The 24,230-nt window shown below is 41.2% G+C and overlaps 2 protein-coding genes across 6 annotated transcripts in view; one reads left to right on the forward strand and one right to left on the reverse strand.

The window, feature by feature from the left end:
• COG5 (component of oligomeric golgi complex 5) overlaps nucleotides 1-9,038 on the reverse strand; it is a 211,658-nt gene extending 202,620 nt beyond the window's left edge. The window contains 6 exon segments of the mRNA XM_068400718.1: nucleotides 2,894-2,914; nucleotides 2,916-2,957; nucleotides 3,058-3,119; nucleotides 6,860-6,917; nucleotides 7,923-8,062; nucleotides 8,937-9,038. Coding sequence (XP_068256819.1) covers nucleotides 2,894-2,914; nucleotides 2,916-2,957; nucleotides 3,058-3,119; nucleotides 6,860-6,917; nucleotides 7,923-8,062; nucleotides 8,937-9,003 — 390 coding nt within the window. The 5' untranslated portion in view covers nucleotides 9,004-9,038.
• Nucleotides 9,039-9,081: 43 nt separating this feature from the next.
• DUS4L (dihydrouridine synthase 4 like) overlaps nucleotides 9,082-24,230 on the forward strand; it is a 38,455-nt gene continuing 23,306 nt past the window's right edge. The window contains exons 1-7 of one of the 5 annotated variants that reach the window (XM_068400721.1): nucleotides 9,082-9,136; nucleotides 9,802-9,936; nucleotides 10,185-10,306; nucleotides 13,691-13,808; nucleotides 15,291-15,413; nucleotides 16,359-16,585; nucleotides 18,184-19,808. In XM_068400721.1, coding sequence (XP_068256822.1) covers nucleotides 9,827-9,936; nucleotides 10,185-10,306; nucleotides 13,691-13,808; nucleotides 15,291-15,413; nucleotides 16,359-16,585; nucleotides 18,184-18,434 — 951 coding nt within the window. In that variant the 5' untranslated portion in view covers nucleotides 9,082-9,136; nucleotides 9,802-9,826 and the 3' untranslated portion in view covers nucleotides 18,435-19,808. Of the gene's footprint in view, nucleotides 9,137-9,197; nucleotides 9,551-9,801; nucleotides 9,937-10,184; nucleotides 10,307-13,690; nucleotides 13,809-15,290; nucleotides 15,414-16,358; nucleotides 16,599-18,183; nucleotides 19,809-23,800; nucleotides 23,926-24,230 lie in introns of those variants that run through there. The other 4 variants (XM_068400720.1, XM_068400719.1, XM_068400723.1 and 1 more) reach the window with 4 other exon arrangements.

Consider the following 24,230-nt stretch of genomic DNA (forward strand, 5'->3'; position numbering starts at 1 on the left):
TCCCAGTGGTTTTAGTAAAATAAAAAATAAAACCTGATTTTCCTGGAGGTTACATCTTAGTTATCTCCTGAAGTTTAAAGCAACATATCAACACTAACAGACATTATTGCTACAAATCGAGCAATCAAAAAGCCTCCTACTTTTAATCTCAAATTAATTTTAAGAAATTATTGAAAGAAGACAATTATAAAGAGAGGACTATTTGAAAATGTGCCAGTGCATAGCTCATATATGCAATTGCAATTTATCTGCCAGATCATAATGTAGTAAATGTATATATAACAGAAGCTTTGAAGATGAGACAGTCCACTATCTTCAGACTACATTTACTATTTAGTTACGGTAGAACCAGCATGAAATCTGCTACTGGTGAATATTTTAAAGAGATAATAACTTTAAAATACAGATTTTTTTTTTAAAGGTTTTAAAAATTTGGCTATTATAAGGATTTTTAAACACTGAGATATCTGAAATTAAGGGAACATGTAGAAATAGACAGTTAAACAGAGCTGCACAGAAAATAACCGTCTGAAGGACAAACTCTCTGTCTACATATTTCAGCTGTTAACTATTCCTGTTTAGCTTGTGATCTACTATGGAAAGACTCAGAAGAGGACAGTATGATTTAAAGTAGGAAGTAAGCTTGAGAGTCTGCTGCTCCCTTGGGATGCCATGAAACTCTAAGAGCAGAGCAAGACATAATATACACGAGCACACAGCAGAGATTTAGAATTCAGATTTGAATTTTGACAATGAATTTGCAGTGAGAATGTTTACGAAAAAGCCAGAACTATATTTAAAAACAATTAAGGATGGCAAAACTGAGCTCTATGCAAGCCAAATATTCCTTCAGTTCATGAGCAGTCCCACAGCAATCAATGGAGAAGCACTAAAATAATACATCATGAGCACAGAGGCCCTTAACACCACACAGTTCAGCAAAATACCTGCCAACCCTACAGATTTTGACACAGAGCAACCTCTTTGATCAGTCAGTACCTTTTTTCTACATATCCTACCAACTGTACATCAACTGAAAAAATCAGCAAGTTTGAAAGCATCCCATGCCACAAGTCTTGCATTTGGGAGCAATTTTATGTCATAAGCCCTGCCACCGCCATGAAGTGAATTGTTTGCTGTGCTGACGCCCTTCCTTCCTGAACAAGGCAGCCAGGTAAAGACACCACAGCAGTGCATCTTGGGGAGGCAGGAGGGTTGAGATTTCAAAGGCCTGTTGACTCGACTCTCCGTAAGTCCAGCTTCATTTCGTAATTCAGATATCCTGACCCTCAACTCCTCCCCGCAGTGTAGTACAACATAGAGCACTTGCTATGCATCTGCCAACAAAGGAAGGGACAGCAGCTCCCGTGCCAAGGATGGACTTTCACTGGCAGAGAAGCTGGAATCATCATTCCTCTTTCTACGCTGAGGTAAGTAAGTGGATTTGGATGCTAGGAAGAGCAGCCTAGCAGGCTCCCCTTACGCTATATCTCTTTTTTCTGACTTACAGCCAAGAAAAGCCAGATATTACAAATTCCCTGACACAGGCTGTTAATGCTGACCCTGCATGCATGCTGCTTTCACACTACAGGAAAATCCATGTAACCCTGCTACAGCAAAAAAGCAGCAAAGAGAACACAAGAAATATTTCCTAAGTTCAGGGACTCATCCTTCTCAGGGGTCCTTCTGCAGTTTGACTTTGTGTAAGGTCAGGGTAGAAATGATTTTCATCTTTAGCCCCAAATTCCCGCCACCCCTTCCACAGCTGTAACATATATCAGAGAACAAAAAAAAATCTGCACTTAACCTACCACATGGAAGTCACAGAAGTTTTGCCCAGTGGCATAAGCAGTAACAGGTGGAGTTGAAAAGAACAGGAGAAGCAGCTGGACAAACTGGCCGAACAGAGTGTTAAGAGCTTCCTGCTGAACTTCATCACTACTGAAAGTAATGTAGAAAATAGCAGGAGTTCAGCTGAGAGACTAGTGCAGCTGCTCCACCAGCCCCCAGACCAGAAACTGCATGACAGTTTGCAGCTTCATGTACTCTACTGTACAACAGCAGTCACCCGCAGATGGCAATGGACTTGAGACTATATCCACAGCTCAGATTTCAGCTACTGAAAGATAAGTTCCTAGTTCTGAAAAAGCTAAGGTAAACTTGCAAAGACAAATAGTTCAAACAACAACTCATTAAACAACTTGCGGATTTGGAGTTCTGTTGCTTTTCAAACCATAAACATAGAATGCAGCTACATGACTCCTGAAGATCTATGGAAGAGTTTTCAACTATTATAAAACTAACAACGAAAGTGTTTGACACTTACCTCACCATCATTGTGATAAGCTCTCTCCCACTGCTATCCCCTAACAGAGATCTACATTCTCCTGTAGACTCCCACTTATATTCAAAAGACAGGGGCAACTATGTACCTGGGTTTACAAAACTCCAGAACCACAACTGGCTCCATAAGTTGCATCTTGACTATTTTGAAAGAACTAATTCCCAAGCTCCTTCGTAAACTGCAGCCAAGCATGCATTAACTTAAGAGGAGAAAAGCATCTTCTACACAATGGCATCATAACATTAAATACCAAAATCACACAAACAGTAATCAGAATTTAATTAATTGTGTACCCAGATAACCCTTCCCTCTTCCCTCCATCTCTACAAAAACTCCCTTAGCTACTGCAAAGATCAGTTTCCTACTTTGCACTACAAAGCACCTCTCAGTAGCTCATGAAGAGACACACAAATACTGATTTTTCATTGATAAACACTGACAATGAACTACAGGCTACTGCAGTATGAAAATCCCACCCATGTCTGACAACTGGGAAATAATACATGTTCAAAAAGGTTTTTTTAAAAATACATTTTTAACACAACTTACTTGAAGTTTTGCTAGCTGAGCTCGTGCGAGACACTATTTTGTTGTAGGGGTCAACAATTTTGACGTCTAATTCTAAAAATAAGAAGAGAAATTTATTTATAGCAGTATTAAAAAATAACATGATAGAACAGTTAAGAATTATACTTTCTAGTCGCATAATGAATGGCATACCTATCAACAGTACTTTGTAGAGCACCAATTCTAGTCTGCATCATTTGGAGGACACCTGCAAAATAAAGCCGATTTTTTACACGGAACACTTGTCAATTACAGAACTATTCTTCAAATCATAGTAACTACTGCAGACTACTTTAGCATGAAAAAAAAAGTTTCCCCCTTTACATCAAAGCATTCAAGCAGATTGAAATTAATAAAACACAGCATATTTGAAAATAAACTGAGCAGGTAATAGGTTACTTACTAAATGTTACGGAAAATTCATTAGTAGAGAACACAAACCTACTGAAGAAATATCACTCTGAAATCTACCATATATTAAGTTTCAAATAATATTTAAAGTACATTGCTTTCTAAGAGAATGACAATCAGGACTGCTGTTCAAAGGCATACAACCTGGTACAAACACCTGAACATGACATACAAAAATGGCACAACCTATTTAACACTATTTATTTAACACAGTGACTAGACAGTTCAGAGAAACGAAACGACAAAGTAGACTGAGAAGATAACCAGTTCTGTTTCAAGGTTTTCTTCCTGTGCATAAGCATCTTTAGCAAAAAGTAAGGTAACAATGTCATTGTGAGGTCATCTAATTTAGATTACAAACAGAGCAAACTACCCTAATCATATTTGTTCCAGATTAGTTTGGCAAAGCAGCACAAAGCAAGCCCACAAGCATGCTTGTTCTTTTCTTGTTAAATTGCAAACAAAGTAGCCAAGGGTAGCAGTCATTTTTGCAATATGGAATCAGCCTGCTGAGAATTTAATTAAGTTATACAAACCCAGGCCTACGAAATTATTTTTGTTCCAGTTATTGTTCGAATTCTCAAACATACTACATTGTTGTAAAGCCCTCTTTACAAGCATGTCATCATCAAATTGGGTAAAACTACAATATGATACAGTAAGATGGAAGAGAAATAAAACTAATGCTAATAGTTTTATTCAGCTTGTCCTGTACTGGGACTACATCTCTCGTATTTTGTATAAATATGCAAACTCCCATCTTCTCCATATTTCAGAATCATTAACTTGGCTTAGTGACAGACTCGGGAGTTCTCTGACATTTATACATGGAACGGTAGGCATGCAATTCTCACGTGTCACAGGATGAAGATATGAGATACAGTGAGATACTAGTTAGCAAAACAGGCCGAATTTTCTACTCTACATTGGAATAATGGGGGAGGGCCAGTAGCATGACATTGCTGCATCTATGACTGTGACATTGCTATAAAGCATACAGCAATCCCCTTGCCAGAAGGCAAAATAAGAGTAGGTGAAAAGGCAATCTACCCTCTCCCTTTGCTGCATAAGATACAGGATGATACCATTTAGCCTATCTTGAGCTAAACAGGTAGCTCAAGATATCTACTGAGCTACCTATAGACAGAAAAGAGTATGTGTACCAGATGAATGTACCACTAAAAAGTGCACAGGCCTAAAAAATAAAGGATTCTACAAGCTGGGTATATCAAATTGAAACATTTAATGAGATTCACTTTTGCACATCCAAATGGTTGTGCATGCTGTGAATTAGTTCCATAATCTTCACTTGCTAACTTTCTTGATAGACATACCAAGAGCCATGTGTTTCTAACTTCATAATTAATATTTCTGTTGACATCCACCTTTTCTTATGAGTCTTGACTCAGTGTTTCTCTACAGTGACCATATATCACGTGCAGCACAAGCAGGGCAAAGATAAGAAAGTTTTGCAAAACTTAAACCACCATCTTTGTGTGCATAGACTTCTCATTTTCCTGGCAACTGCAGACTGAAGTTTCTACTGATGTCTCAAGTACCAAATACTTTTCAGGATTAGAACCTCTGCATGCTTCTGCTTTGCTCACACACAGAAAAGGCCTCTTAAAGAGCACAACCCTAAATAAATGGAGAAATTTCAACAAATCTGACATAACTCACATTTTATTTTTACTTTGGGTTACTTGCTGTAAAACATGCATTATTTACAATGCTTTGCCTTATAGAAGTGGTTTATAACTGAATAGTTGAAGTACTTTATTCTTTCCTCAGAGCAATTTTAGGAAGGAATGCCTTCAGAAACAACCATGACTTCAGAAAACACAATTCCACTGAGCACAAACTGCTGAAGATCATGACTGGGAGGTACTTATCAAACACAAGATTGACTACAGATTCCTATCTACTTTTTATTTGGGGGATGAACATAGATTCCAGGCTTCCTATGTGTCACAGTTTAAAGCTGGGCCAGCTATTAACCCAGTGGCAGACGCTCTCTGTTAACCCTCTCCCCCCCACACCCTAAGGGAAAGGGAAAAGGGAGAGAGACTTACAGGTTGGAAGTTAAACAGTTTTAATAAACTATAGTAATGAAAAAGAGTATAATAGTAATAATAGAAATAATCAAATATATACAAATATATACAAAACCAAGATCGAGAGCTTGGAAATCCTCCTCAGGCAAAGTTGCTCCCCCCCAGCACAGGCAGAGGAGAAAATGCAGTAGCTCCCCCTGCCATCACACCTGCAGGCTTTTAACTGGAGAATTGGCAAAGCTGGTACCAATCAGTGGAATACAGGAGGGTCCCTCCCTCCTGGGCCCCACCTCCAGGAGGCAGTGGGTTAGTGATAAATAGGAAAGTGAGAATGATGTGTATGGGATGGAATACCGCGTTGGTCAATCTTGGGTCACCTGCCCTGTCTGCTCCTCCCTGCAGGTGCGACCCCCCCTTCGGCTCTTCACTCGTAAGCAGTGAGGAATTTAGCAGTGACCTTGGTTTCTCTAAAACTAATTGTTTGGGCCGAACCAGGACGCTATGCTTAATTTCCAACTGTTTAAAAGCTATTTGGGAGCTACCATTGTTAGATTAAACTAGCATTTCTTTATTTTTATACCTCTATGCAAATGCTAACAATCTAATACTGTATCCAACAAGTTCCAAAGACTAAGGAGATACTACAACTGTCAATAACCAGAAACCCTCTGATTATGCCAAAACTTGGAAGCAGAAAAAGGAACAAAGATAAATTACTTAGCAAGTTACAAAATCAAAGGGGGAAAAAGGGATATGCTTGGATCCCATAGTATATGCAAATTAGCATGTTACAGAGGTAAATACCTTTCTGTGCAAAAACAACCCCAAACCATATGAAGTTCCCAGCAAGTGATAAAGAGCAGAATGGCAGGTCTAATGAGCTCCTGGCACGAGAACAATATACTGCAACCATTTTTCTATACAGATTCAATGGTTCCTAAGTAAGGCCTTTGAAAGTCAGCAGTTTATGTTAAAACAGATCCCAAACAGTGGAATAACACAAAGGTATGTATTTAACTTAGGAGCCCCTTACTAGGAAAAAAAAAAATCTCAATGCAGTTAAGATTATGTGTTAAAGCCTCTTTGGTTAAGATTTGCAAACTATGCAACACGTGCATATGCAACATGCACAAATTTGGTACTTATGGCAACAGGTAACACCTAATGTTACAACAAAGTTAGGCTTATTTAGAAAAATATATTAAAAGGTTAAAAAGACTTGATTGTTAAAGTTTCTCAGAACTGATTATCAAAATATGTTTTCCTATAAGGTAGTTACAACCAGAGAAATATCAGCCAAATCTTCTCCCTGGAGCTCCATCTACTGACATCAAACAAAGCTGCACATGTTACTCCTCAGAGGTAAGATCCGTAGCCTTAACATTAGGGGCCAAAGCTGGGCAATGAATGACGTTCCCTGCACAGATATTAAAAGTGCCTCCTCCAGTGTAAGAGGTAGCAAGCACAATATAACGCTATTTACCTTCCAGGGATTCAATTCCAGTTGCTTGGGCCAACAGGTCTTCATGTCTTGCAACAACCTTAAAAAAAACAGAATAGAGAAATCAACACAGAAAAATGGGGAAGTGTGCTTGAAATGGATATTAATGTATCATCATCGTTCCTACTTTAGGCATTGAAGTATCTTTGTCCCTACATTAGGCAGACACAGGAAAAAGCAGCCACACCTTAAAGATTAAAAGGTTTTCAGAACATATTTTAATTCACAAAAGTGGCAAGCTCAGAACAAGAAGAGGGTCAGTAATGGCAGCATAGCTGACATCTTAACTAAAGCCAGCAGAGCAATCACATTTCAACACACCCTCATATATAATAATTGTAAATGTATGTTTATTAATCACACAGTAATAATGTACATTCATGTTTTTAATATTTTCTTTTCTATTTATGACATTTAGAAACAAGTTCCCAAAGAATTTATCAATTGGGGCAGAGGGAGGGAGGAAGCAGGTTTTGAAACTACACACAAACTTAACATGTGTTCTCATTGCAAGGTCCACTGTGGATTTGTGGTGTCTGTGTAGATCTTACCAAAAAGCCTTCTACTATCCAAACTCAAAAGCCTTTGTGAAGGTGTGTTACCATAGGTTATATTTGCCCAGCTAAAGAAAAGCCTTGGAGCCAAGGCTACTCTCCAGCACAGGCTGAAAGGTGCAAGTTAAATCATTCCCTATCTTCTCACAATTGACATCCCAAAACACAGGCCAGTGTTTCCGACAGCTGACGTGACCATTGAGAAGAGTCAGGGAACATCCTTACAAGGAAGAGTGGAACCTCCATGTATATAAAGATTGGCTGCAGAAACTGAAAACAAAGCAGTATATGGCTTCTTGGTAGGAGTGTTAAGAGTGGACTTGACTGAGTTAAGAATCAGATTCACTACTAGCTTTGCTGCAAGTTGTACCTTTAGTTACTGCTTGCAGAGTACACTGGGCAATTTCAGAAGTACCAAGACCATAAGGTTACTAAGCTTTTGACTAGTTTATATCAACCACCCCAAAATAACAGGTATGCTTTAAACTTACTTGTAAATGAAGCTCTTTATCCAACTGACTAATACCTTGGGCAAGTTTTGCCAGTTGCTCAGCTATCACAGCCTGATGGATAGACTGGGAAGTGTAAGCTTTCACATCAAAATCTTCTCTGAAGAAGTCGGCATAACATTCTGAAAAAGTTTAAATTTTATCTTCATACTTCAAAACAGTTAAATAATATTTATGGACCTAAGGAGTACAGTTCTCTGACCTTCAGTTTCCCCAAATTTAACAGTATATGTTCTCTACTTCGCATAATACAAATGAGACACCAATTTGAGACGAGACCACAGTCAAGAGAAACTAGTTTGGAGCTGATGACTGGAGGTGGGTTGTAAATGGTGAAGACGACACATGTTCCTTTATTCCCCATAGCCTTTTCTTGAGTAGAACACACTAAAAAGTATCAACACGTTCTTTTTCAAACTTTACAGTGTAACCAGGGTGGGGCTGTAGAGCTTGTACCCATAACCAAACACACACCTGTCACCTTCAGATCGCTGAGAAGTGGCACTTCATGAAATCACACCGGACTCTTACAATGGTATTGGTTTATAAACTACTACATTAACAACACTGCACTGATGATTTTGGATCACGCAAGACCCGACTTTCCAGACAGCGCATACTAATATCACCAACCACCTTCGTCTCTCCTTTCAGCGCACATTTTTTCCCTTTAGGAGCAAGCGAGCACGGACGAACACGCCACCCCACAGGACGGCGCCATGAAGCCCCCCCCGCCGGCAGCGGGAGGTGCCCTCCCCGGGGCGGGGGACGCTCAGCGGGCGCGGCAGCACTGCCCGGCGCCTGCCGACCCTCCGCCGCCCAAGCTTCCCGTGCCCTGACAGCGCGGGGGTTCACCGCCCTCCTCGCCCCGTCCCCGAGCACCAGCTCTGCCCAACACCGCCCTCGCAAAGGACCCTCCACGTCTCCTCAGGGCCGCCCGCAGGCTGGGGGCACAGCCAGGCCCTGCCGCGCTGCCCCCCGCCCGCCGCGCCTCACCGTCCGCCAGCAGCTCGGCGAGGGCCGGGGCCGGGGCTCCGCCGCCGCCTGCCCCCGCCTCCTCCATGCTGGCAGGTGCCGGGAACCCGCGCGTCACTCCCGGGCGGCGGCGCGCGGCGATGATGGCGAATGCGCGCGACGGAACGGGGCCGCCCCGCGAGCGGGCGCGCAGTGGCGGCGGCGGGGCGCTGGTGCACGTGGTGAGCGCGGGCCGGGCCTGGCGGAGGGCGGGGGCACCGCGCCGAGCGGGAGCTGCAGCGCGGCCCGGCCCCCGGAGGGGGTGGCGGCCGCCTGGCGGGCTGTGGCGGCAGCAGCGCAGCGGTCCTCGGGCCCGCTCCTCCGGCACCCGGCAGGACACCGACGAGCGGGAGCGAGCTCAGACCAGGGTGGTCGGGCCGCAGCCCCCGCCGTGCGGGGAGAGGCGGAGGGAGCTGGGCCTGTAGCGGGAGGACGGGAGGTAGCGGGCCTAGGCCGAAGCAGCGGCGGTTCTCTCCGGGCATGAGGAAAAACTTTCCCTGTGGGGCAGGGCAGGGGCTGCCCTGAGCCCCTGGTGCGGCCTGGGAGCCGGCCCTGCGCTGAGGGGTGGGCTGGAGACCTCCCTGCCAGCCTGACGGGTCCGTGCTGTAAGGAATGAAAACACAACGGTATCACAAGGGGGGCATGACAAATCATAGAGGGGCGCCCGGCGCAGGGCCCGTGTTCATAGCTGGTGGTGGCAAAAGGCTTGTTCCTGATACTGTGCAAGTGAGGGACTTCTTGCGGGATGCTTGCCGAAAAGCAAGTCCAGTTTAAGCTCTAATGCTTGCTGCATGGCTTCTGAGAAAGAGCTGAATTACTTACATGCAAACACTGTTTGTTTTTTCAGATGCTAAAAGGATTGTTAATTATACATGATCGGTGACATTGTAGAAAGTAAACAATGCCAACTAAAAGATCCCATGGATTTATTTCATTCTGGGCAAGTTGTAAAAATATGTGCCCCTATGGTCCGCTATTCAAAGTAAGTAACTGTCATGTCAGCTATGGTTTCAGCGTATTTTCTCTGACAAAGTTTATCTTGACTGTAAAAACAGGGATGATTACCTTTTTCTCCTTTACTTATTTAAGATGGAGATAGACGTGAGACATGTTTTATCATATGATTATACTTGGACATCCCCACAGTACTGCATGTCAGAACAGCATTTTAGAATAGCTAATCAGAACAATGTCTTTACTATTTATCTCTTAATTTTCATGTGTCTGCAGGTTGGCTTTCAGAACGTTGGTTAGGAAATACAGTTGCGATTTGTGTTACACACCAATGATAGTGGCAGCTGATTTTGTGAGATCTGCGAAAGCTAGAGACAGTGAATTCACAACAAACAAAGGTATTTTTTTTTAAGAAACCATTGCCTTGTCAGAATGTTTCATATGGTGATAACCCAAATTGGCCAAGTGAATGAAGTCTGTCACACAACTTGACATCTGTTAACAATTTTGGTATACCATATCTGATTGATTGTAAAACCATAGAAATATTTTAGGTGAGAGTAAGCACGTTCCAGTGATAGTGTGTCAAACTAAATACTGGAAAACCTTGTCTCCACTTGAAATCAGGGCCTCCGAACTGATTAGGTGTGTAGTGGTTGACTACACATAGCTGGCCCAGCAGCAATGCACCCACCCAGCCGCTCACTCATTCTTCTTCCACCCACCAGCAGCACAGGGAGAGAATAGGAGGAGCAAAAGCAAGAAAAACTCATGAGTCAAGATAAAGACAGCTTAATAAGCGAAGGAAATAAGTAGAAAAAAACAAATTATGCAAAGGCAATTGCTTTCCACCTCACACCAGCAGATCAATGCCTACTTTCTTCTTCCCCTACCATGCCAGTTTTATTGCTGAGCTTGATATTACACAGTATGGAATATTCCTTGGGCCAGTTTGGGGTCAGCTGTCCCAGCTGTGTCCACTCCCAGTTTCTTGCCCACCCCAATCTATTTGCTGAGTGAGAAAAAGAGAAAGTTTTGACACTGTGCAAGTACTGTCAGCACTGGTTTGTCACAAATCCAAAACACAGCACTATACAGGCTGCTGTAAATAAACTTTAAATAAATTTAAAAATTAACTCCATCCCAGCCAGACCCAGTACGAGATGGTACTAAGATTCTTTTCCCAGCAATTGCTGTTTCTTGTGTGTTTCAGAGATGAACACTTAACTCATTTGCCCAGAAAAGTTTTCTGGTCTCTAACAAAATAAGAGGGTTGCTAAAGACAAAAAAATTAATAGACTAGACATTGATACAATGGAATCAAGGACTGATAAAAGAAGCAGGGTTTCAGATTAGCTTGGTGTGGAAAGTGAAAGGGGCTGTTGGTGGATTCCCTGAGATAATGAGAGGGTGATAAAGAGGCAAGAAGAGGACAGGAAGTTGAAGCACGGCTAGGTTTGATGGGGAGAAGCAAGGCTTCAGGCATTGGTACAGAAACATAACCACAACACACACAAAAAGAAGGAGTATAAGAGTTGTACAGAGTCCTGGCTGCAAAGCAAAAGAGAAAAGTGGTATGAAATACGTGGGCAGAGGTGACAATAACTACAGATCTGCTGGCATGAAGTGGCTGCAGCAAGAGAGTGTAACAAGGAACATAAAAGCATAGGCTGCAACTGAAGGAATGAAGAGAGTGCTGCTAACATGCCTACTAAGATTGTCGTGTAGGATCTATGAAGTGTTGATGATTTAATCTTTCAGACACTGAATTTGTGGTTTCATAAGTGTATGTAACAGCAAGGGGAAGTAAATTTCATTATTTTAGCACTGGCTGTTTACTACAGTGCATTATTCAAACAGAACAGAGCAGTTACAGAGAAAAGTCACATTGGGAAGCACAGGTAGTCTCTCTTACTAGTGGAATTCAACTTTAAAAAGCATGAATAATTCTTTGTAAAATAAATGAGTAAGAACATAACTGACAATATACATGGCTCAAAGCTCCTCAGAGCCACTAGTCTGCCCCCTTTGAATTTACTTCTGATCTACACAACGTCCTGTGGCATTGAAGTTCCACAGGTCAGATATGTAGTGTATTTTGGGGAGTGCAGCGATGGGGAAAGAGGAGATTCTCCTTTATGCTGTAACTTTGCTGCCTGGTAACAAGGGGTACAAAATGAAATGTTATAGTGTTGTAAACAATGTCTTTTCCCTATTCACCTCTTTCATGCTGGCCTTAATTTTATAGGCCTCTGAAACATTCTGCCTCAGACAGCTTTGCCAAGATTATAGTGTTTACATTATTAGCATTTATGCTTTTAACAAGTAGCTCCACAACAGGTTGTAAAATTTTACTGTAGTTTTATGTTTAACTTCCTGGCTGTTTGGGGATTTTGTCTTCTAATTAGTGGAGTAGGTTTGGAGCCTACAATTGCAATTTCTGTTTTCCATTTTCTCCGGCATTGATATTTCTTTGTTGTGTATTTCTCAAATAGAGGTAGATGTTCTTTGTGGCTGCTGCTAAAAAATTCAACATGGCTAGATTCAGTATTTTTATTACTTAGTGCTCAACCAAAAAACTAGGAGCGTGGGATTATTCCAAAATATTAGCTGTATTCCAAAATAAATCTCTTCAGCTAGAGCACTGTATTAAATGGACACTGTTTTGAAAATACGCAAGGGATTTTTTTTGCTTGCTGGATTTTCAGGTCACTTCTCGATGTGTTTTGGCTTGATTGAGAGGGTACTGCTGCCCTTTCTGACTTAAGCTCCACTACTTCAAGAACTACTTATTTTCCACTAAAATAGAAAAGTCTTCAGAAGCACTTGTGGTCTTTGCAGTTCCAGAAGTGCACTTGCTTTGTGCATTTGTTGGATCATTCTTTTCATCAGTGCTCAGATATCCCCCTTCCTCTTAATTGCAGCAATTGTTTATATGGAAAGTGAGTGCTAAGACTGTTTCAGATATTTTTAGATGCCTTTAATGTAATGCAGTAGCTGTAAAAGAGGAAAGCATGTTCCAAGTGACCATCTGGTTCTCTGCAGGGGCTTAGTAAATCACAAGTAGTTCAGCAGGCCCAAGTTGAGGAGCACTGACACTTTCATTTCCCAGTTGAGACAAAGCTGCTCAAGCTGCCTCTACCTGCGTGTTCTCACTCCAACTCTGCATATCGCATTGTGGATAAAAAAACAGCCATGTTGGCACAGAAGAGGAAGAAGATGGGCTGGGATAAGGAAGCACAAAGCTTTTGGGTTATTTAGCTCCTTTCTGAAGGATTCGTTCCGTAAGCAAGTTTCCCCCCTGGCAACACAGACAGCCGTGTCAGCACAGCAAAGGGGCAGCATGCAGACAAGAAGGGGCAGGCTAGGAGGGGAAGTGTCAAGGCTGCTGAAAAATAACAAACAGTTGGTTTCATATATCATCTTTGTGAAACATAAGCATCTGACCAATTTCAGTCAGAAAAAGTATATGTTGAGCCAGCAACCATCTAGGACACATATGGTTGTCCAAATTCTCACCTCTCTTGATAGATGACTGGTCAGCTACCGTTATTTATTTGTGATCCAGGGCTCGCAGAATCACAAAATAGTTGAGTTTGGAAGGACCTCTGTAGACCATGTTAATCCAGCCCCACCCTGCTCAAGCAGGGTCACCTAGAACCACTTGCCCAGGACTATGGCCAGACAGCTTTTCAATATATGAAAAACATTAAAAATTTAGAATTTCTTCTTTTTATTTTCTGTGTTTTTTTAAATCTCTAAATGTCTTTTCATTGGAGTAGGTGATCATCCATTGATTGTTCAGTTTGCTGCTAAAGAAGCACAGGTTTTGTGTGATGCTGCCTGTATCGTCTGTCCTTTTGCAGATGGAATAGACCTAAACTGTGGCTGTCCTCAGAGGTAAAGTTTTGAAAAAGCTGGGTAAATATGATTAAATAATTTGAGAATAAAGAATGCTTGTTTTCATTTTCATGGTGATACCTGTCTTAACTTAAAAATAGACTTTGAGAGAGAAACAGCTTTTTAACCTGTCAGAAATGTCTATGTGGCAAGACACTCTTCTGAATGTTCTGAGATGCCTGTCACCATGGTGAGGCTGGGAAAACCAGGTGTATTTGCCAACTTGCCTTGTTTCATTTCTGAGATATTGAGTGTTGGCTCAGAAGTGAAGTGTCCATCCTTTCTCAACAGCTGTTAAATATTCATTACCAAAAAAGGAGCTTGCTGCAGATAATTTGGAGAGTGTTCTGAGAAATGATGTGGTAATTCCCAAAATAACGAGGCAAATCCCTGATGTCTCAGATTTCTGCAAGTGAAGGATAGTCTCTAAAATATAATTATACAGATTATATTATTCAGAAAGTGCTGAAAAGAATTTCTTCCATCTTTTATTAGGCTTATAAGTACAGTGAATTAATGACCTACTTCTCACTTAAATTGATAGAGATTTTGTCTTGACAGCGAAACAGAGTAGTAATGCACAAACGAAGATTCTTGCTAACTGGTTCAATTGAGAACCATTTATTATATGCTTGTCAGGCAGTCTTTTTCTAAGTGAAGACCTCACAAATAAATGTGGGAAAGCAAAAGATAATATTATGGTGCAAAGACTTAATTTGTCTATTCTAATTAGGTCGTCTTGACTTAAAATTCTAGTATTTGAGTAAATTCTTTTCCAGAGAGATCTGAGACTTTGGAATGGAAGTATATTTTTTTCCTAAGATAACTACAGTTAAGTACGCCAAACTGTATGTTCCTTTTAGGCCAAAATTATATGCTTACATTTGAGTCCTTTGTTTCTTGTGCATGCTGGTTTCAAAGTAACAAAACTTTGTTCACTTAATCTGCCTTTCTAAGAAAAAATGTTTGACGAAAAACCTGCTGCTGTTAAGTGGAAGCAAAGGTTATTTGTTGCAAATCAAAATAAAGTGTTTTGCAGTTGAGGGAAAACACACTATTACTGAAACCATGTCCTTACTTGCACTTCAAAAATCTTCCTTTTCAGTCCAAAGTCATTTTCTATTTAGAAGAAAATCCGTGATCCAATGGAAGGGGAAACATCAAACTGTTTATTTTATGTGTGATCTCAACCATCGTTGATTAAATGTTAATTTATCTTCCTTGTGAGTCCATTTTGTGGACAGAAAATTGAACTGGAAGAGATTAGTAACTTGTCCAAAGTTCTAACAGCACAATGGAGACTGAACCAGGATCTAAAAGCTGGTGTCAAACTGCAAACAAATCATTGATCTACAGCCAGTACTACCTCTGTTTACTCAACCACACATTCTAAAGGTCGTAAGGAAAGAAACTGATGTATTTGACTGAAATTGATCTGCATTTTTTCAAATGTAGAATACAAATGTTCTTTTTCTTTTAAAGATGGGCAATGGCAGAAGGTTATGGTGCTTGCTTAATAAATAAACCGGAGCTTGTTCGAGATATGGTGAGACATGTACGGAATCAGATCGACAACCCTAGATTTTCAGTGTCTATTAAAATAAGGTAAGTCTAACTTAAGTGCTGTTTGTGGTACATGGAAGAATCCTTTTATTTTTTTTTAAAGAAACACGTTAGTGTAATAGTTACACTATAATATATGTAATTCTGTTAATGTGATACTACACATTATAATGATTTCCTTACATGTGAAGACTGCTGAGATTTTTTGACCCCAGATGGTGAAAGAATATCCAGGGCAAGTAATCTCAAACTTAAATAGTAGAACCAGCACAGCCTTTGACTACTTACTCAGATAACACACTTGATGCTGGAGTTTTCTTGCAATCCAAGCGACATGAGAATACAAGTTAAAAGGTCTAGGGTTCCATAAAAGCAAAGCAGTGCATAGTCTGTATCATCACAAGGATTTACTTTGTTGGAGGCCAGAGCCACAGCTACTGTTGGCTATAAAGGGAAGGGTAACAAAACTGGGAACTGGTCCCCACAGCTACTGTAAGGAACGCATCCTGCTTCCCTTCATCGCTTTCTAAACTTCACTAAACTGTTGCTTTGCATTGCTTTGTACCACTTCGTCTGCTATTCATCCACACATCCCATGTGGCTTTTGCATATTTGTCAGTTAAGTTTCAACTCAGTTTGCAATCCTTCAGGAAAGGGGAACTAGTATAAATCAGATATTTTTCACAAAATATGCAAAATAATGATGTTTATTTTTGAATCGTTTGAGCACCCTTGCTCAATCTCTATGAAATTTACCATGTATATTTCAGAGATGTGATATAACTGGGAAATGCTAAATTAAATAGTGGTTTCAATACATTAAACTCATATGTCTTTATTAAAAAAAAAACTCTTTAGCTTCCAACAGTAATATTTTCTTTATTTAAACTGTTACACAAATCTGTGGTAACTCCTCCTTAGGGACGAAGGCGTTTTATACAGTTCAGGTAACTTACTATATAATGTTTTTATTCCTTGGAACTTTAGGATCCATGAGGACTTAAAAAGAACAGTTGACCTGTGTCAAAAAGCTGAAGCAACGGGAGTTTCATGGATTACAGTGCACGGGAGAAGTGTAGAAGAAAGACATCAGCCTGTACATTATGATGCAATTAAAATAATTAAACAAAGCATGTCTATACCTATTGTGGCTAATGGAGACATTAAAACTTTAAAAGATGCTGAAAATGTTCATCACTTGACAGGAGCAGATGGTAAGATTAAACATACTCTATTTTCTAAGTAAACTTACAAATCAGATTTCAAAGTATTTATTTTGTCTTTAAGTGGAGGACATGGTTGGAGTGCTTTTCACTCTTTGAGGAGACAAATGAAAGAGGATGTTTTAGATGCCTTATAAACTCATAAACAGTATCACTTGTGATCATCAGAGCACTAGAGCACTGTTATCCAAAGCCACAAATAATGATTTCAGAGGCAAATTACAAAAGCTCTTTGCTTAATTATGCTATCTCATCACTCAGTAGTGGAGTTCAGGGGAACCTTCAGACATTCATTCTGTCTCTTTATGGAGCTGATCATCTTTTAAAGAACTGTAAACTTCCACTTGGAAATCTCTACTTCCTGCACATGGGAGCAGATTTTTTGTAGTAAGAATATGGCGGAAAAAGGAAATATTGTTAAGCCAGATACTTAACATTTGAGATGGTTAGCTTCAAGGACACAGTGAGGCGTTGCACTCAGATCTGTATGTATTTACCTTGTCTTACACTTCAGTGGTAAAATTTTGGGGTAACAGATTGCCCTGCAGTTATTAGTCACAGTAGATTCCAGCAACTGTTTATCGTTTCAGGACAATATGGAAATTCAGTATGTGTTTTGAAGAGGTGATATGTATCTACATACTTTGGATCTTACAAATAGAGAATAACAGGACAGAGAAGAGTAGCTAGTGTCATAAGGAAAAGTTCATGTGGCAGGTTTCTTTTGACACTATTGGTGTTTAATAGCAACAACAAAAACTAGTGTCACCAAGCTGCTATGGTGACTTTCCCCAAAAATACAAAGCAGGAAGGAAATACATAACAGACAAGAATGTTCTCATAGCCCAGCTGACTTTCTTGAATAATAAAAATATAAAGCATCATTTTTTTTGTCATGCGCAACAGCTGAAGAAATTTATCATTTTTGATCATCCTGTTTTTTAAGAAGAGACTAAGTATGATAGATAATATGTTGACAGTGCAGGAAAACAGAATCCCTTAATTGCAGAAAAATTACAATAGAACTTGCATGGGTTTATCTGACAATTTGGGATTATAGTTGCAAATACACTGGCTTGTTCAGAAAGATTTACTGCAGATCAAGAGCCCTGAGATTTACGTAGTTGAGACACTGAGCTCTTACTGGAAGAAGGATTCTAAGTCAGTGAATCAGCGGAGTTGCACTAAAAATAACTAAATTTAGCATATTACTACCTTTTTATCTTTCTATCGTAATTTTATGTTAAAAAGGCAGGCTTGTATGTGTGTAGCAAATAAAAACAAAACACTATTGAATAGCAGTTTCAAAAGTAGGGAAGAAGGGCTTCTGTGTCCTGTGTTTCATTTCAAAATTTCTGGAAGGATATGTCATCAAGTGGAATGTGTTGACAGGTGTTTAGGTACTCTGGGGTTTGGATTGTTAAATGGATTTCTCTGATATAGCTATAATACTCATCCCTGTTGTTCTCCCATTACTTGTCTGTAAGATTTGTGTGGTTGTCCTAAGGGGTGCTATACAAAATCTACAGGAAGATTTAATGTAAAATTTATCTATCATATAACTTACTGCTTTAATTTCCAATTTGAAGGTATAATGGTGGCTAGAGGACTCTTAGCAAATCCAGCTATGTTTTCAGGATATGAAGAGACGCCTTTGAAGTGCATCCAGGACTGGGTTGACATTGCTCTTGAGCACGGAACTCCTTTTACATGTTTTCATCACCACTTAATGTACATGATGGAACGCATAACTTCAAAACAAGAAAAGAAAGTTTTTAATGTTTTGTCAAGTACCTCAGCAGTACTAGATTATCTGAATGACCATTATGGTGTGTATTAACTTAAAGTATATAAGTTCTATGTAAACGTGTATTTTGCAATTGTCCATATGTTGTTTAATTTGGTTCCTGCTTACTAGTCACATTCATATATTGTGTAAGTATTTTCAACATGGTGTAACATTATGATCAGGGTGATACTTTATATTTTTAGTATTTTTATGTCAGCATTTTTCACTCCAGAAAATATTCCAGATTCCACAAATGTGGAATTCTATTTACAATGCACTGCTACACAGAGGGTTGATTATTTTAAGACTCGAGTAATTTATTTTTTCACCAGACAATTGCTTACAGCAATATATTTGCAAAACTAGGGCCTTTTTTATGTGAAACCTCGTAAAATCAGGACTACTCATAAATAATACCAAGTATTTCAGACCAAAAGAATACACAGGGAGCAATTATAGAAGTTTTTTGCTTTAACTGACATAAACTGTACTTCTAAATTTGAGTAGATTTTTCAAGCTTAAAGACTTGCTGTGAGGCCTTGAAGCCCAGCATAGTATCTTCTTTTAAATTAGATGTTCCTTTTGCAAACTAAAACTTTCTAAACTTACTTACAACTCAGAAAAATTCCACACTTCATATAGTGAAAGAAACCTGGAATAGATAAATGATGACGGAAAGAGTAAAATGAAGAGATAGTTTACACTGGGTACAAACAGCTGAATCTAAATTACAAGACTTGAAAGTTCAGTCTAACTAAATTCAGTTTTATATACTTTATAATAATTATATAAAAGATTAAATCCCTGTCATCTACCAAAACAAAACTTTATAGGTCAAAGAAAAGCTGACAGATTCTCTCAGTGGGGCTCTTGCAGTCCTTTCTGCCTGCTGGCATGTTGCTTATCAAAGCATGACAGCCACTTGGCTTTGAATCTTCGTATAGGAGGGAAATAGTGAAAATTAGAACAAGATAATAACATTATACACCAGCTGCATTTGTTCTGCAAGGGAAATTTCACAAATCCGTGCAGTACAATTATTTGTAATCAAATAATTTGCTTTCTTTATAAGTTTACACAGAAATTCATACCAGAAATTGCTTAGTTTTCTGACTCTGATACTTCTATGAATATACAAGTGAATAGTTCTAAATTTTCTAAATAAATTACTTGCTTTTGTATACAACTGTAATTTTTTTTATTACACTATAAACTATGACAACCTGGGGGAGGGGAGGTTGGTTTTGATGCTACTCCCTAAATCTTTTAATCATTTATATATCTAAATTCTCACAATTCTTTTAATGCAATGGCGTAGAAGACTTGACCATCTTTCATAGTGAATACGGTCTGATGTAGACATAGGAACAACAGTTTGAAAGGCATCACCATCAAGTCTAGTTCATTATTTAAGACACCAAAGTTACATAACTCTTCTGATATGGTCACCTTCCTGATGTCTTAACAAATGGAGAACGACAGACATGCTTTGCTGTCCTAGGCTAATTGAGATAATCTCTACAACCTTTTTTGGTGCGATAGGTTCTCCGTTCCTTCAGACAACTATTTTTTTTCGCTCTTCTGGGTTGTAATGTTTTCTTGACATGAGCACAATTATGTATAGCACTCCAGGTAAAACCTCTGCAATGTCTTCTGCAGTTAATACTTCTCTTTCTAATGCCTCACTTTTCCTCAACTAATAGTCGTCATGTAATTTTTGAGCTCCTAGTTTTACAGCAAAAGTTCTTATTTCCCAACTGCATGACATTGTATTTTGTACTGCTGAATTTCCAGTCTCAAGTTCATCCATCTATAGTGCAATACTCAATTCTCCTCAGCTCTGAAAATGCCTCCAGCCTTCTGCATCAAAATTGAAAAGTAAAACTATACAACTGAGTTCTAGAAGAATGGGATTCTTGAAAGTAGTAACCAAGCCCTGTGTTAGCATTTTCTTAAGATTTTTATCATTTGGGAAGCAACTACTATTTACTGTGAACTGTCCCATTAGCCACCGGGAGCAGAGAAGAAAAAGTTATTTATTATAATCAAATAACACAAATGCAAGGCGCTTTTTTTTGTTTGGGTTTTTTTTCCATAATAGCAGGGAAACTGAATTTTAGAGGACTTGAAATACCTTGACCTATTTTGGAACTGAATACTTGATGATTTTGAAGGCAGCAGTTGTTGTGCCTGTGTGAGATCAATCATAGAGATTACTGCCTGAAGTACAGACCTAGGTTGCTGTTAATATCACTAGTAATTAAGGAGTTCTTGATCTGGCCAATTATGCATCATAAAAGTCAACAGAAGTTTATCATCCCTTTCTGAGGATGAAACAAATTGCAGACCTTCTTCCCTTGTGAATTTTGTATGCATCTGAACACACATCACTGTGTTGATGTAGAATAAACTGCAAAATTGGAGTCTTGAAGCCATACTCTGAACAGCCATACTGTTCAAATATACATAAATTGCTAAAGATGGGAGTTAGTTATTTAACTTCCAGTGTTGTTTTAGGATATGGTCATATTTCTCATTATAAGCCATTTGAATATGAGAAAATTCTCATCTCCAATTTAAAGCCACTAGATGTATTCCTTGCCTGTATATGTTACTTGTAATATCACCAGGTACTCAGTCTTTCTGTTTTCAAATTTTTAAAAGTTATTCTGCAAGTAACAGAAGATACAAAGTTTTGTTTCCTATTGTAGGTCCTTTGCCTCCTGTAACCAATCCAGCTCATTACGTTAAGCCACTCTGCACAACAATGCCATATTCTCATAATACTTCTACTTTCTTGCAACTTTGACCCTGCTGAGATAACCCCAGCTCCCTCATGCAGCCTGTGCATTCCCTACTGTTTCTGAGGTCTCTTCTGTATCTTGGGTTGACGATTCGGCAAATGCAGTGTGTGATCATGAGGCAGCTGTTGTGCAAGCCAAACTAGAATGGAACAAGTTTGAACTTTACCTTTCTTTCAGCAGAGAATTAGTCAGATTTCTGTCCTCTAACCAGCTTCTAATACACAGGCATTTCGTATTTCTAGTTCTGAATACTTTGTCACCTTATTGGTGGGAGAGGAAGGTATTTCTTTTAACTGTAATGTTTTTAGGTTCATGAGTTTTTTCCCTAAAGCAGCCAGCCATTATATATGTTGTACGGCGTCATATTTATCACACTGTGGTTCACTGTAAGATAGGCAGCCTTAGATCAACAACCCAGACTTCTACAACTTCAGTGAGAAGCATACTTTCCAGGGGTGGAAGAGTCCACTCACCAGGAGAAGGGAGGTCTCACAGATGTTTGCAGGAGGCTTCTCTCTGTCCCTTTGGTCACATTCCAGGTTGGTGGGGAGCATGCAGCAGCTGCAGTGGAAATGCACAGCAGTCACTACAGAGTGAGTCTTTCTGAGACCTTATGAAGCCCCTGAAGTGAACAAGCAGACTCAGAGTCTCTGGCAGTGGGGATGTGCAAACGTAGCCCTGTCAGTGTGAGGCTAGGCTCCTGGGAGGGCAGCCTGCAGTGCTAGTAAGACGTGAGTAAGCAGCTTGGAAATGGAAACTGCTCTGGAAGTAAAGGAGAGAAAGTAATAACATTTTAACAGCTTCAATAAAGTACGATGGCTGCAGACCAATGCTAAAGTGTAATAACTAGGGCATACTAACAGGTTATGTTCTGTCTATGCTTCTGATTAAATATGTTCATGAAAACATGTTAGAAATACTTCTTAAAACCCAGGCTGTTTCCACTGTGTAGATTGGATTGAAATGGCTGGTTGTGTCGCTCTCTGATATTTGTTATGCATAAACAATTATTTGGGATATAACCTTTCATCCAGATATTGCTTGGCAGCAGCTAGGAAAATGTTAACACACTGGCTCCATCCCCAGGCCACAGACTTGGGAAATTTTAACTGTAAACAATTTCAGACTGTGAGCAGCTGCAAAAAACTCCGTTCAAAACTGCTTATGCAAGAACTTCCTACCCCATTTCAGTTCCAATGGATTAGAGTAACAAAGAGCTACTATTCACAGCATTTAATGTCGTTTTGATGGGAATTAATTGGGACAGAATTCCCAAAAGCAGGTAGCTGTGTCAGGAGGGCTGGTGATGCCCAGCTAGACAAGGTAACCTCTTCCACCAGCAGCAGCTGTGAGGGCTGCAGGCAAGTCAGTCAGCTGCTGAGTGGGCCCTGGACTGAGCTAACGGAACAGGGTGCGGAAAGATCCTGGATATGGCACGTGAAATAGCTGGACGTGACATGCAACAGTGTGAGAAGCTGGCAAAAGCTGCAGATAGCACTGGGAGGGACAGCTGGATTTCACCGGTGGTTGAGGGAGAGTTATGTGAAAAACAACCAAACTGCACAGATAGCTGGAGAGTAGTTTTGAAGGTCCTTTCGGAACTAGAACTTCGCAGGTCCAAGAGTGCCTGATAACCGTCTCAGTACCTTAGTGACACCACATAAGGCCAAGACTGCCCAAGTAACAGCAGCAGAAATACTGAAGGTGGGTACAGGTACAGCAAAACTAGGAACAACAGAGAAAAGTCATTAGGGGAGGGTTATGCAGGGGCAAAGAAGAGGAGTTACAAGGGTTCCAAAAGAGATGGTCAAGAAATGGGAAAATAGGTACCAAGGCATGGAAATAACGTGCTCAGAGCCTTGCTATGCTAATAAAAAGCACCGTACATGACAGTAACATAGAACAGGATTTTCTGAAGGAATATTTTTTTATTCATGAGGACCAAACAGGCCTGTTTGTCAGTGTTTGAGACTGTTGTTTCGTTATTTGTGGTGTCTTTATGAATACTGGGCCTATTTTCTTTGGGAAAACAGATTTACAGCATCTGTTTTAATTGAACTTTAGAAACTAATGAGCACGCTAGATAGCAGAGTTGAAGTCCCCAATCAAATAAGCTCAAGTCATGGCACAGTGGGATGATCACAGCAAGATCCCGCAGCAAAATGCTTACAACCATTCCCTAAGTGTGAAAAAGATCCTAATTTTAACCTTTCTCAACGTGCAGATCCCTGCATTTTCCAGCAGAGGTGTGGTGCCCCAGTAAATCCACGCCTACCGTCAGACGCGGCTCTCCAGCTGCCCCACACAACCCCCGCAGCAGTCGTTATTGCATGCCTGCCTTCCGCCAGAGCCCGGGTAGCCGGGCCGATGGCCAAGGACAGCCTCTGGGGAGCGGGGCGGACGGCGCGGAGCCTCCCGCTCCACCGGGGTCGGACCAGAGCGGACCCTCCCCTCCGGCCTGCCCGCACCTTTCCCAGCTGGGACGGCGGCCGCCTCCGCCCCGCCCCCGGCTCCCCGCCCTGCCCCCGCCGCCGGCCTGTCACTCCGCCCCGCCCCGCCCCGGCCCACATCCCTCCCGCCCCGTTCGCCAAGCGCCGCCGCCCCTCGGGCGCCGGCGGGAAGGACCGGCTCACTCACTGCCCGCCCCGTCCCGCTCGCCCAGACTAGGACCCCGGCTCCCCGCCCCTTCGAGAGCTGCTCGCCGCCATCAGGCTCAGCCGGGCGCCGGCGCGGAGGAGGTTGTGAAGGCCGGCGAGGGGGGACGGGCCGGGCCCGGGGCGGCGCAGGCCTCCCCGGCGGTGCAGGGGGAGCGGCGGGCAGCGCTTAGGGGCGGGAGCTGGCGGGGGCGGTGGGAAGGAGCGTCGGCCTGCGGCACACGCGGGGCTGCGGTCTCCTCATGGGGGGGGCTGCCTCCGGCGGGCCCTGCCCTGCCCGCCGAGCCGGGCGCGGTGGCGGTGCGGGTCCCAGTCCCCACCTCCCTCCCTCCCTCCCTCCCCCGGCGGACGGGCTCTGCCCCAGGGGCTGTTCCGGGAGGGGAAGTCAG

Source organism: Nyctibius grandis, chromosome 5, assembly GCF_013368605.1.
Source record: "Nyctibius grandis isolate bNycGra1 chromosome 5, bNycGra1.pri, whole genome shotgun sequence".
Lineage (NCBI taxonomy): Eukaryota > Metazoa > Chordata > Aves > Nyctibiiformes > Nyctibiidae > Nyctibius > Nyctibius grandis.